Genomic DNA, 14,951 nt, shown 5'->3' on the forward strand with positions numbered 1-14,951 from the left:
AAATAATAATGTACATTATTTCCACTGGTTGGATAATCCACTGGGTGGATCTCTCAGAAGTAGGCATCTTTAGGAAAGGAAACTCAAGTCTGGTATTCAGTCTTTTTAGGTGATGCAGTCAGTAGTTTTAGCCCAAGCGTGAGGATATTTTTTATTTTCTACTCTATCTTATGTAGTATGCTTGTAGTCTCTGACCATCTCCTGTAGCAATTCTGCAGTCTCACATCATCTTCTGTCGCAATTTTACAGTTTTTAAATGACTCCTGTTGTATATGTGCAGTCTCTGACAATCATCAGTAGCATTATATTTCCCGAATAATATGTATTACCCTTGGTAATGTCAAGAGCTGCAGCTGACCTACCCCGGTGAACACAGGTTAACTTGGCTTAATTAAAAAAACCACAATGCAATTTTTCAACATTTAGCAGGAAAACATGCTTATTATAATGGCAAATGCCTTCCTACCTTGTACTTGGGTATTCAGGAAGAAAAGGATAGAAAACTTGTTTCTGCTCATTTTAAAATACTATAATGTGGAAACAAAGTGCAGACAAAAAGATTTATAAAGCATACATAAGCAAACAGTGGGCATTATTTACTAAAACTGTATAGCGCAAAATCCAGTGCAGCTCTGCATAGAAACCAATCAGCTTCCAGGGTTTATTGTCAAAACCAAATTGAACAAGCTGAAGTTAGAAGCTGATTGGCTACCATGCACAGCCGCACCAGATTCTGAGTGCACTGATTTTTGTAAATCTCCCCCAGTATATCAAGTATGGTGCAGCAAGACACTGAAAGTGAACCTAGACTCCGGCAACCTTATCCTCCAAACAACACAAGACAAGTCAGTTGTAATGTAGCGCTTGCTTTGCTCAGGCCCACTTTTTCATCAATTCCACAGCACTTTATGGCTACATGCCAGTCACCATATTAGTGGGGATACAGGCCAACACCATGCAGCATTTCCTGGTTCCTTATGACATCATCAAAGTCATCCTAATGGGTTCCTTTGAGGCCAGAAAACAGAGAGTGTCTGGGCACTGTTACATGTGCACAAGTGCTCTCCTGCTTCTAAATGGGAATTATATGCTAAAGGTACATTCTTACAGATTTTTTGGCACATTAAACTGTGTTAATGATTTCTTGAAAGACAGTCAAACTTTAGATTTTAAATATATGTCTGCTTAATTTGGAATGCCTTCAGTGGCAGTAAATATCTAATCAGTGTGCCGGAACAGCAAGATAAGTAATTGCTTTTTATTTTTAGAATTTCTAATTTAAGATGCAGCTGACATGTCACATGTACTCTTTGCAGTTACAGTCAATTATAATGTAAGTTAAAGCTGTCATTTTTACTGCTAACATGAATTTGCCATCAGTACTAAATAAGAAATAAAGTAAGTGTAACTTAGTACACATGAATGGTTTCCTTCATGTGGTCAAGTGAAATGCATACAAATGCTTGTAGACTGTACAGTTGCCACTTACTATATTTAGTGTAAGTCAATGCAAAAGTCCAAAAGCCAATAATCCTACTGCTAACCACTGTAAAAGAAATAATACCCACAGAAGTATCCTATTTCCAATATCCACAAAATATTCAACAGTTTAATGAAAAATGGAAACTTTTTTAAGGCATTATTTATGGAATTATGTTATTTACAAGTCACTGGATAGTGTTTCAAATTGAAAGCAAAATATTACTGTTGTTAATGTTATTCACCACAAAATCTTAAAATAGGGCATAGTTTCCGATTTTCAATCCCCCTGGCTTTTCACTTTACATTTCATTTATTGCAGAACGAAATCATGGTTTAGTAATAATTGATGATGTATGGCCACAGATCAAGGTGCTGTCCAGCTCATATTGGTTTGCACCCAACGATTTGGCTGCATTATATTTTTTTTTCCTTTGGCTGTGTCCAAGATGGCTAAATATATTTAACAGTTTTGGAAAAACTGATATTTCTGCAATTGTTTGAAGTGTTTTCTTCTCTTTCACTCTTATAAGCTTACAAGAGCACTGAAGAAATTGTACAGTACGGTGTAAGAAATAACACAACTTTCTTGGAGTGCAGTTCAAAATCTCCACAGGCCTCTGTCAAGTGGCTGCTTCAAAAGGATAATGATCGAAGGAAAGAGGTAAGTTATGGCCCTGCAATATCCAGTTCAACAAAGATGACTCATTTAATATGATTTTAGCATATTCTAAACAAATAAAAACCAAGTCAAAGTAATATTTCACACGCTAACCACAAGTATTCCCAGAGGAGGGGCAGCTGTAGGCATTGTATTGGGGCAGACTAGAGAAAAAGGGGGAGCAAACATCTTATCTTATGTGTTCAGTATTTGTTCCCTACCCTGAATCCTGTAAATGTTCTCCTTTTGAAAGACAACTTTGTGTGGTTGCTAGTTTCCAATCATGGCTTTTACTGACAGTTTGGGTCCCTACAAATGATGAGAAACCACAATGGCTGCTCATTTCGGAGCCATTATGGCAGCTGTGCCATAGCGATTTAATGTAAGCATGAGGTTTCATAAAAAAAAAGCAGATGAGCTCATGCCATCCTTAGGGCCCGTGTCAACAGGCTTGAAGCTTGTCTCAGGGGAAGTTGGTTAATGATACTGGCCTTCTCAACTTAGAAGACTGAAGACACAGAAGACTGAGAGCAGTTTTGGATTGAAAGTTAGTATTGCAGCATAAGCTCTTTTATTTTTTTTTTATTTTTTATGGGCTTTTATTTTTTTGTGTGGAGTTTTGAAATTTTGCAAATGTTAAGTACAGTGAAGTTCTGTCATCACTTTTAATTTAGCAGTAGTCTTTATTCTAACAAAAAATAGCAATAGAAACATTTTTTTATGCAAAATACACAACACATCTCAATTTATTTTGCAGTGGCATTCAATATATTAATAAAGAACCACCAGGCAGGCACCACTTGTGTAAAAGGACCTCCATGGAAAAACAGATAGAAACATTATACACTACACACTGGTGTTACCAAAAGTAATATTTTGAGATTTAATGAATCTAAGATATGATTTGGGTTAATAAGAGTTCTTTGACCATGGGTGAAAGCTTTAACACAACACCAGGAATTTATTAGTGAATATTAAGGAGGTCTAAACTAATAAACAGCAATCTATCTATTGTACAAAAAAAGGAAAAAAAATCATAGATTAAATGAAGGAATACAGAGTATACTATTCCAAAAATTAATATACAAATAGCAAGACAGATAAGACATAGGACAAGCATGTATGCATATAAGTGCTAGGAGATGTCCTGATATTTACTAGTGGTGTAGTATGAGGGTGGTTGGCGGTCTCCGTCCTTTTTTTCTCCCAAACCTAAACTAATATAGACCTATCGCTCATAGACTTGCATGGGGCAATCCCTATTGTTGGAACTAACTTCCCCTCATCTACCTCCGAGCATATCTCATCCAGGATTGGACCATCCCCCCCCCCCCTAGATTTAGCACAACTCAGCCCCTCACTAGCACCTCCTCTCTTTGGTAGAAAATAAATGATGCCAAGCAAGACATGTCAGAGTTGGCAGCATCTATAGTGAGTACACTGTCTAAAGAGACACAGGTAGCCACTCTGGAACAGGCTCAGGCCTCCACTCATTGCTGTATCACTATGCTGCAATTATTGATGGATGACAGAGAAAACAGCAGCCACCGCAATGACGTCCGGCTGCGAGGAATCCCCGGAGAAATCTGAGGTTCACAGTCTCTGCCATACTAAATAAACTACTAGACAAACCACCAACTGCAGACCTGGAGTTGGACCAAGTCCACAAAGTACAGGGGGCACATACGGGCTGCACTTCTCTTCCTAGAGACGTTCTCACAAGAGTTCACTTTTATAAGGTTAACGAGGAGATAATGCTGAGAGCGTGGCCACAGGCCTTATAGATTTTGACGAAGCCAGGATCCAAACTTTTACAGACCTCTCTGGACTTATTTTGCATATGTGGAATGCTATAAATCCCCTCCTGGGGATCATAAGGACAGCGGGAGCAATACACTGTTGGAATCACCCTTTTCACTTGTTAATGAGCAAGGAAGTAGCCTTCTTTGCTGTCCACTACCACTAACAGTTGATAGAATTTTTTCGTTTCTTGGCTGTCCTGGAGGTCCCAATACCCAACCGGCTGGAACTTCCTGACAGCATACCTGAACATTCAGCAGACATCCTCCTACAGGTAGTCCAGAGAGGTAGTCTATCTTTCATCTCTGTTTCAAAACTCTCTACATGGCAGGAGCATGCTTAGAATTCAACACTCTAGTTATGTTTATGTCTACACTTGTGGGGGATTACTAGTGGTCCTCAGGGTGCGGCCGTATGGGTACAGCCCAGCAATAGATGTTCTACTCTTTCAGCCCGCTGGGCTGGGGGCGGGGTACGCAGATTCCTAGCTATGAGACTACCCTTCTAGTGAGTGCAGGACAGTAACTCATACTCTGATGTGGCAAAAAAAAAACATCCCCCTGCCAGGCCTGGCTGATTTTTCCATTTAACTGTTAAAGTATTGTGTTTATGGATTCCCCACCTGCATCCAGATGGAGGACGCACATCTGGACATGAGGACCTTCCCCATAGTGAATTTCCTGATGGTTATCATCAATACCATAAAGGGAGGTTATGTCTCCTGGTGAAAGGATGTGGGTTATGATGATGTGTTCAAACATTTGATGTTGATTTAATATATGCTAAGTTTACTTGGAGAGTTTAGTTTCGGGTTTACAGTGAGACTCTGCTTACAGTGACCAGTTGACTGTATTGGACAATGGTCCCTGTGATCTTCCCACTAAAGGCTTTTACTTACTTGCACCAAACATCTTCTCTGGAAATTTAGGACTGTTATATAATAAAAAAAACATGTCATACCGGAAGGTATCTCCCCTGGTATGTTTTTGCTAGCTTTCACTAACCCCCATAGGGCGATGACAAACATCCTACTGCAGAACAGCCACTTTTAGGTGTACTAGAGCTTTTTCACTCCTCCCTGAATCCCCAAACTAGCCTACCTAATTCCTATGTGCCTCAGCTCATAAGCCCACTCTCTTGGTAGACATTAGAGATGAGCTAACATTTCAGAGGGCTTAGGGTTGGGCACCCAAGCTTAAGAGAGAGGCAACCTCCACAACTTATCCCAACCCTTTTCTTCGTCACCTATATCTCTCCTTACCCCACCCTTTTTTTTTACCTCTTTTCCCCCCTCGTTCGGTCGCTCCCTGTGGACATATATCCTGCCTTGACTTGAATCAAGATATTATCTGTGAATATCAGAGGTCTTGGTACTCCTGAGAAGAGGTCCAGACTCCTTTCGGACCTGAAAAAGCTGCATGCACAGATAACCTTCTTACAAGAGACTCACTAACAAGGACTACCCCTGGGCCTACCATTGTACTTCTCCTCTCTCTAAATCCAAAGGTGTTAGCATTTTGGTGGTGAAGTCAATTCCTTGATCCTTGTAGGACAAACTTATGGACCCTCAGGGCCGGTACATTCTGCTCAAGTGTTCAATTCACTCTACCATGATGACCCTGGTTAATGTTTATTTTCCCAGGTCAGACCAATTGCAGTTTTTTCGCTCTGTAACTCCAATTGCATTTGACTTTATGGAGGGGGTCTTTCTGATGGGCGGACACATCAAATTTTCTCCGGAACCTCTGTTGGATGTATCTAGGGGCTCATCCCAACCGTAGAGATTAATGCACCCGAGAGAGATTATCCGTATTTCTCTCTGGTTCACCACACATATTCCAGGATTTACTATTTTCTTGTTCAACACCTCCTCCCAGATTGACATTTATTTTTCCTTCCATGCCCTAGTACTTTTGACTACAGACTGTGATGAGACCTCTACCAGGTCTCCTACCTGGTGACTTCATGAGTCCCTATCTGAGATTAACATGCTTTATGGTATGATTTTGTAGACAACAGTGAGTCCTCTAATCTCATGCTGATTTGGGAGGCACACAAATGTGCCTCAAGTCTTGGAAGACTATAATTCCTTGACTAGCAAAGGGTCCATGCCAAAGGATTCTTTAAGAGCCTACATCTCCCTCATTTATAAAGAGGGAAGGGACCCAGCAAACTGTGGAAACTATAGACCCATAGCTTTACTCAAGGTCAAGGATGACCTAAAAATCTTTGCCAAAATAGTAGCAAACAGACTACTTCCACTTATTCCATTTTAACTGCATATTGATCAGGTGGGGTTCGTACCATCTCTTGAGGTGCAGGACAACACCACGAGGGTCTTGAACCTTGTTCATGCCACCCTTTTCAATTACTTTTAGTGGATTCTGAAAAGGCAGGAAATTTAACACGGTGGTCTGGCTTTTTATGCAGTTCACCCTTCGTCATATAGGCTTAGGACCACATATGCTCAGCTGTATTTTGTCACTCCATTCTGTCCCTTTAGCAGCGGTCAAGGTTATTGTATTGGATAGAGAGACAAATTCTTTAATATCTCCAGGGTTTTCCTATTTCCCAGATCATTTTTTTACTGACCCTGGAACCTTTTTGGTGTTGCATGAGATGAAATTCTGATATGAATGAATATGTAAAACCCTCAGCCCCCCATAAACTGGTAGAGATTATGTAATCTTCCTCATTAGTATTCTTTGCACCACCCAATCTCTTAGGCACATTGGCAGGCCTACAGTAGGCTTTGCAACTCTGCTATTAACCTCTCCCACCACTAGATGAATTGAATCTCCAGCGTTAACATAGTTGGGAACACACATAACCAGGGAAATCCAGGACCTCTGCAAGGCCAAATTCAAACCCTTGCTCCACAATATTAAACATGACCTCATGCAGTGGCATGCATTGACACTGACTTGGTTTGGATGCTGTAATGCCTTGAAAATGACCGTCCTACCAAGAATACTCTTTCTTCTCCAAGCTCTACCGCTACAAGTCCCTGCTTAATTTTTTCCTCAAAATACAGTCTCTATTCAGGGCATTTCATAAGTCACATAAGGCCAAGTTTGAATGCTCAGCTTTTAGCCAGACCTAAGGAAAGAGGAGGCATTAGCCTCTTGGATATAGATTGCTATTACAGGACAGTCTATCTTAAGCACATTGTGGACTAGAATTGCAAAGGACAAGCCAAACACTGGGTATCCATGGAGCTCAAAGATTCTCATAGTTCACTGCATGGAATGTCTTTGCTGCCGACCCAGGTTCCCTTGGAAGTGTAGGCTCACCCACTGCTTAGTGGCATTATACAAGTGACAAAAGCTGCTTTTAGAACCATGGTTATTTCATCTCCCATATCACCAATTATTGGACGCCTGGTGTGCATGCCTGGGTTCAGTAATACAAATCTTAGACAATTACAGCAGATGGGGAAATCCTGTCCTCTTGATTTTTTGTCACACGGTAACCTTCCATTCCAAGGGGAGCTATCCTCCTGTTCTGATCCACCTTTAAACTTTTTGAGCACTATCCAGCTTAGACATTTCCTTCAAACATTTCAAAAGGCTGCCTATGCTCCTGGCAAACGTACTCATTATGAATCCATATGCTGGAGGCACTAATCGATTATACACATGCTTTCAATTCTTTTTTTATTAAACATTAATCTGTGTGGTTTATATATATATATATCGAAACCTGCATAGATTCTAGATTCAAGATTAAAAAAATAGGAGACATTGCATGACAGAATTTTACTGCATCCTGATAATATTTTATAATTTGCACTGAGAGCCTAATTCGGCTTTAAATTGATGTTATTATTGATTTCCCATAGACGTTTTTTTGTGACTTCTACAATTTAGAGTTGTTAACCCTACTGTATGACCCAAATCAGCAGCTGCGCTTTCCTTCTAGACAATGTCAGCATCATTGTCTGGAAATTAGTCTTCTGATTGCCAAGAAACAAATGTTACTGGCTTATTTTACAGGGGGAAATACGTCCAAGTATTTTGCGATCTTCTGAGTGAACATTAAGATTGAGAATTTTTTAGAACCAGATGGAATACGTGATGAAACTAAGCATGTCAGTCCTTTCTATCATACAATGGAGTCTTTGTACAGAAGGATCGCAAATATAAAACCACCCTATATATACAGTCAGGATATTCACACTTATGTCAGTAGTCGTATTCTGCAATGCACATTTTTCCATGATCACATAAAATGTATACATTTCAAATTTACACCATGTATTACATATTTATTTATAGAGAAAATAGCCAATTCAACACGTACCATTTTTTTTTTCACTTCTGTCTTCAATTTGTAAGGCCTACTGTAATACTCTGCCTGTCTGTTGCAGCTAATGTTTATGTGATTAGTATACTGTTTAACTTGTTTCCACGCTGTCATTAGTAGTTTTGAAAGTATCATCAATTGAATTGTTTATTTATAGAGGTGTTTGAACCAGGTTTGCACCAATACCATGTTATTTACCTGCTAGTATGAATACCGATACAGTTGGTCAAGTACTCGCCCATATGGAGTACTGTTACCCTTGTGGTGCGATTTGAGCCCATACAAAATGAACGCAGTGCCATTCCTGTCCAAATTGCATATGGTTTCCCACACCGTGTGAACCTAGGCTGAATTCACTATGACAAGCATGGGTTCACAGAGAAGCAGTGCAGGAAACTGCATGCCACTTGGACAGGAATCGCACTGCATTCCTGTTCAAATTGCATGTGATTATTTGCACTGCGATTTTAGCCAATTCATTTTGTTTGGGTTCAATTTGCGCCACAAAGGTAACGGTTTCAAGTATCGGAAAATATTCTATTTGTACTCGTACTCATGAAAATACTCTGTATCGGTATAGGTGCAACCCTAGTTTGAACTATCATAAATGTGAATTACATTGTCAATAGGAACTCATTTATATCAAATGCAGTCAATTTTCCCTTGAATTACGCAAAAGCATATGGCATCTCACTTTTCTCCAAGTATGACTCCACCTTCACAGATGTTTTTTATAGTGCGGTTCTTGATTTGACACAAAAAATAACGGCTTAAACTTAGATATGGGTTTCCTTTCTCATTATCCTACAGTTTTACGACCCCCTCCGTGACTATCCCCCACCCCCCACCCCCACCTCCACCTCCACCTCCACCTCCACCTCCACCTTCCCCTGTCTTCAACTCTCCCTCTATCTTATCTCACTAATCAAGCTAGTTTTATTACCATGCCAGTTTAACTTATGTTTGTTTGGTTTTTTCCTTTTTTTTTTTTTTTTTTCCTTTGGCTTAGAGATTTTGTGTTTCTTTACCATGCTGCTAACATTTTGTGGATCAGTACTGCTTGGATCTTGATGAAGGGGACATACCCCGAAAGCTTGTCCTGAAAAATTGTATGTTAGTGCAAATAAAAAAAGTATCACGGACAGTACTCAATGGTCTCTGTATGTGGAATGAAAGACTTCCTGTGTTGCCTAAAGCAGCCTAAAGCAGTCTTCCTTTGATGTATATAAAGCATGGACTAGAGAAGCGAACAGGAAGAAAGCCACAGTTTTTCTTTTAGACTACAAATGGGCCACTTTTACATTTTGTATACCTATGCTCAGTTACCATCATACAGAGTACTTTACCAGTATGGCAGATTAAATGATAATGTAGCCTAAAAGAAGAATTCACATTTTAGATTAATTTGTCACAAATTAAGAAATATTTTGGATCGTCCAAACTTGAACCACTCGAATGTTGATAAAGGAGTTCTTTGGGCCATTTACAACTCACGTCTTCCTGACACACAACGATTTTTACACCACATTGTCATAAATCGATACCCTTATCTGGACTTTAATCTGCAGTGATCCATAGTAATCTGCAGTGAATAATCTGACCAAAGAGAATTACTTGATCAGACTCAATGCATTGGGCATAGTAAAACAGAAAAGTTACTGTTATACTGTAGTTCAGTAAAATAGTTTACCACATACTCTAACTGTAGAAAAAGTGATAGATAGATTTTCTTTTTAGCAGAAGTCAGGCTGCCAGAAGTTTAATCGTCACTTTTAGCCTAGGAGACTGCATAGCCATCAAATGAAATAGTACCTGCTGACAGGTATTCCTACTATGTTATGTACCATTATAGCTTATACAGTCAAATCTAAAAATAATATTGTTAAGATCACATTTTTGATAAACCCATGTTGATTTAGAATTGGAACATTTATTAGCTTGTAGATGAACATATTGGGATCGATATTCAAAACACACGCTTCATTTTAAAAGTAAGATATCTTTGCTAAAATGGTATTATTAGCAAGCCTAACGCACCAGCTAACAGAAACTAGTTTTACACTACACCCGTTTTAAAAATAATACCAATTGCTACTTAAGTTTAAATTAGCTAAACGTATTTCAGGTGTAAAAAAACAAAGTGTGTGCACAGTCTAACAGTTCATTTTTTGTAGAAGGCAGTCACAGCCTGGGTAGAAATTTCTGCCTCTGCCAGAATGCTACACAGAAAGACCCTTGCTCTCTGTGTGGAACCTGTGGTCTCTCTGTAGAGGTCTGACACTCCTTCCCTGCTGACATAGAGCTGTCCAGTTAGCAGAAAGCAGGAACTTTGCGGATTGAAGAGTTTCAAAGTAGAATTATAGGCAAAGCTTTTGTTTTTTAATTTTGGATAGGAGGGAGGGATAATACCCCTTGTCATTTTTTTTTGCCATTTGTGACCCATTGGGGAGATTTCCCTTCACTTCCTGTCCCAAAGCCAAAACAGGAAGTGAGGAAATTCCTGCAAATTAAGGGAATCCCAAGGGGGACCCCCAGGTCACCAGAACTAGTGACCCCATTGGAAGATCCCCCTCTATTACTTTTCTGGGGACACACCAAAATTTGGGGTTTTTATTTTACTTCCACTTTCAATGATAATGGTAAACAGGACAAATAGGGAAGGTGAATCTCCCTAACGGGGACACAGACAGAAATAAAAACGGACACGTGTTCTGATCCCTCTCCACTCTAAATAAAAAATCTTTGCCTTTAGTTACTCTTTAACTCTGACTCAGGGGGGACCAGCTTCTGCCCCACAGTTCATGCTCCGCATAGGTATGTAAGTAAGTTATTTTTAATAGGATAAGACAAGTCTAATTCCATTTTACAAGTACAATATTGCCTGAAATCTCTATCCCTTTGTAAAATGCAGATAAGATAGAATTATATTATAAGTTAGTCTAATTATAATTGATTTTGTTTATTTTAAACAAACTGAAAAGCCTTATTTTTCTTTCACAGGTGAAATTAAATGAAAGGATTATTTCTACTGGTCAGGGACTTCTTATTCGTTCCATCCAAGACTCTGATATAGGAATGTATCACTGTATAGCAACTGAAAATGGCTTTAAGCAAACAGTAGCCAAAATCAATTTGAAAATCTTAGAACCGGAACTTGTGAGTTTTATGACCGACAAATCTCAATGGATCTGGGCAAGTACATTGAGTGGCCTGCAATTTCATCCCAAGGACCTTACTGGATCATTCAGTCACTCAGAGATGCAGATGATTAACCAGTACTGCAAAGAAAGCAGACAGAAAAAAAGCCAGGTGTCAGAAGTTCCAAAACTTAAAGGGGATTATGGCAAATTAAAAGTTCTCTTGAATACAAGAAAAAGTAGAAACCGGAGAAATCAGTTACCTGGGTCTTAAGCATTTTTTATGATTACAGCCATAGAATTTAAAATGTTGTTACAAGTCACCTAGGCAAAAAAGTATGAAAATTAAAAATGCAAGGAATTATTTATATTTACCAGAGCAAAAGAAGATTCAATCCTAAATTTTGCTCTCTGTTCTTAGTGAGAGCCTAAACATTTTTATGTTCCTCCAATATTGACACAATTGTGATAAATGCCTACTTAGTGTTTTCTGTACTTGTTTGGGCTCTCATAAACTGAAGGGTTTTTTTTTTTACACCTTATTTATTAGATTTTTTTATTAACATGGAAAGAAGTTCAATTTGTTGACAATTTGCTGTATGCAAAAAAAAAAATATAGCTCTTAAGGAGTTTGTTTATACTGTTGTTTTATCAAATGTTGCACAGAATACTGGGTTGCAATCCTTAGCAAACTATCAGTTATCTAATTTCATTAGTCTAACTACTGCTGGCAATTGCAAAAAGAAAATATCGGGGGGCTGCAACACTTCATCAGTCTTTGCATCATGTGATTAAAAGGCCCTTTTAATGCAAATGAGACTTTTTTGAGAACCATTTGCATTTCTCAAATACTGAATACAGATGGAAGTAAAAAAAAAAAAAGCACACAAATAACTTGTCACTATAAACATTTGCATTAGGCATGCATGAATGCATTAATTTATATTAAGATATTATATTATGTTCAAAGGTAATTCTGCTAAATTTTTGAAGGAATACTTTCCATCAGGAAGAGAGGACAATGTAAACTCCGTTGCTGCTGTTTACTCTTCTGTAGACCAAATTTTCTTACTTAAATCAGTGGGCTGCCATGTGATAAAACACTAAGCAGAAGCTTACTTGTGAGAGCAGAAAGTGGAAAGGATTGGGAGGAATGAGAAGACGACCTAGACCTCCAGAATGTCAGATCCCAGGTAAATTGAGATTGGGATCTAGGTATTGTTTGAAGGGGTTCAAACAGGAACATTACCAGCATCATGTGAATTTCCCCTGGTAATTATACACAAATAAGGGAATAAATAAAGCATATTTGTTAAATGGATGGAGCAACATTTGAAAGTGATGAAAATGATAACAATGAGCAGCAAATATTTTTACTGTTAAAAGGGATACAATTGCAAAAAAGCGCCAACTGCTTTGCTACTTTTTGCTGCTCAGATTGTATCAATGGCAGTTTTTAATACATTTATCTTTTTACTGGTCCAAGAAGCCAGTCAACCCTACTGTAACAATAATCCAAATGCATTGGTGTTAATAAGAAAGTACTGAGGAGAGTTTGTAAAGATAAGATGTCTTTTTTTAATCTGCAAATTGTTACAAAGGGCTGGTGACAAAAAAGATGTCAGTTGATGCGCAAAATATTACAAAAAAATAATTCTTCTTATTAATTAAAAGTACAATTATTAATTCTAAAAATAATAATAAAAATAATAGACTTATTAGATTACAGGAGTGCTGACAGAAGAACATTTTTCTTTGAAGGGAAAGTGTTTCCGTCACATTACTATAACATTCATCACTGTCTGAAAGTAATGAAAGCTCTCCTTTGTGCAGTATTTCAATGCTGGACAATAATCCTGCTGTTCATTTCCATGAAACATAAGGAAAAGCTTTGCTTTTAGCTTGCTATGGCTGCTACACACACTTCCAATAAAGTTTAATGTGCCAGTTGCTGATATCATTGCTGTCAGCTCAGCTGGTGGATATGTGGTATATGTTGTCAGTGCTGTATGTGTACTTTTGATGTCCACCATTCTATGATATGATATACTCCAGTAATCGGAATTTGATTTAATTTTTTATTTCCTAAACTATCTTTTCTTGAAAAATGTTAAACTGTTGTGTGTAAAAATATTATCTCGGCTTCAGCAGCACCAATACTAATACTCATAGCTATGATAATTGTTTGTTGTAACAAATGGGATTTACAGCTAACACTATGCATTTACTTGAATGTCAAATTTAAGGTCCTATTTTAGTTAGATGTCTCACATGTCAGTTTGGGTCACTATTATACATTATTTACCCGCTTGAAGTGGAATTCCAGCTTACACCCAACTAGCATAAAAACTGTCCCCTCCACCTCATAACACCTATGCTAACTAACCTATGTAGCTAAGGTGTATATGCTTACCTATATTCAGACTGCTCCAGTCTGGTCACGTGATTTCCCCTCCATCAGCCAGCCCAACTGCAGGAAAGAGGAAAAAGTGCTGTGACAACAGCTACTAAAATGTTTCTAAACCCAGGACCCTGCATTCACTATATACTAGGGATGCCCTGAAATTTCGGCCATCAAAATTTTCGGCCGAAAATGGGCCTATCCCATTTTGGCCGAAAATGGGTTAAACATGCCGAAATGAATGGCCGCCATGAGGAAGGAGGAGGGCGCAGCGCCGGTTTGAAAAGTCCCGCCTCTGGCCGGCCACCCGCCTCCCTGTGATGTCCCTACTACTACGATGTGTATGAATGAACTGACACACCGGACGGGAGGGCGGGCGAACGGCCGCTAATAGCTATAACTATGTGAGCGCTTCACTTCCCTGTCATGCGGGTATCTCCTCTGACAGGGAAGTGAAGCGCTCACATAGTTATAGCTATTAGCGGCCGCTCGCCCGCCCTCCCGCCCGGTTTGTTAGTTCATTCATGCACATCGTAGTTGCAGTGACATCACTGGGAGGCGGGCAAGGAAGGACACTGGAGGAGCAGAGTGTCTGACAGTAAGGACGCTAAAGCAGGGGGGGGGGCGCTGAGGCAGTGGGGGGGAAGCTGAGGCAGGGGGGGGGGGAAGCTGAGGCGAGCTTACCATTGGTATTAGTATTATGCAGCATGAGGGGGTTAATGTATTGCCACTGCTGGTCACTGATGCATTAGTGACCGACCAGCGGCAGTTAATTAACCCCTTTGTGCTGCATTAGTGCAACCAGTATCAGTGCAACCAGTGTTAATTAACACTGATGCTGGTTGCACTAATGCAGCACAAAGGGGTTAATTAACTGCCACTGGTCGGTCACTAATGCATCAGTGACCAGCAGAGGCAATACATTAACCCCCTCATGCTGCATAATACTAATACCATTGGTAATTAAATTAACCTCTTGCCAACCCGTCACAGTACATATACTGTGACAGGGTGGCAGCGACAGGTGTACGCCGCTGCCTGTTTTTGGTGTATGCCCCTCTTCTATCTATTTTAAAATTATTTGGGGGAAAAAGTCAGTTTCGGTTTCGGTTTTCAGTCCAAGGGCATCCTGCATTTTCGGTTTCGGCCCAGAATTATCATTTCGGTG

General features: G+C 39.3%; 1 protein-coding gene across 1 annotated transcript in view; it reads left to right on the forward strand.

The window, feature by feature from the left end:
* The window catches only part of SEMA3C (semaphorin 3C), a 218,378-nt gene extending 205,606 nt beyond the window's left edge, over positions 1-12,772 (forward strand). Inside the window, exons 17-18 of the mRNA XM_082256716.1 lie at positions 2,013-2,143; positions 11,246-12,772. Coding sequence (XP_082112842.1) covers positions 2,013-2,143; positions 11,246-11,656 — 542 coding nt within the window. The 3' untranslated portion in view covers positions 11,657-12,772. The remainder of the gene's footprint in view (positions 1-2,012; positions 2,144-11,245) is intronic.
* Positions 12,773-14,951: the final 2,179 nt, after the last annotated feature.

This window comes from Pelophylax lessonae, assembly GCF_965119305.1.
Source record: "Pelophylax lessonae genome assembly, chromosome: 4".
NCBI lineage: Eukaryota > Metazoa > Chordata > Amphibia > Anura > Ranidae > Pelophylax > Pelophylax lessonae.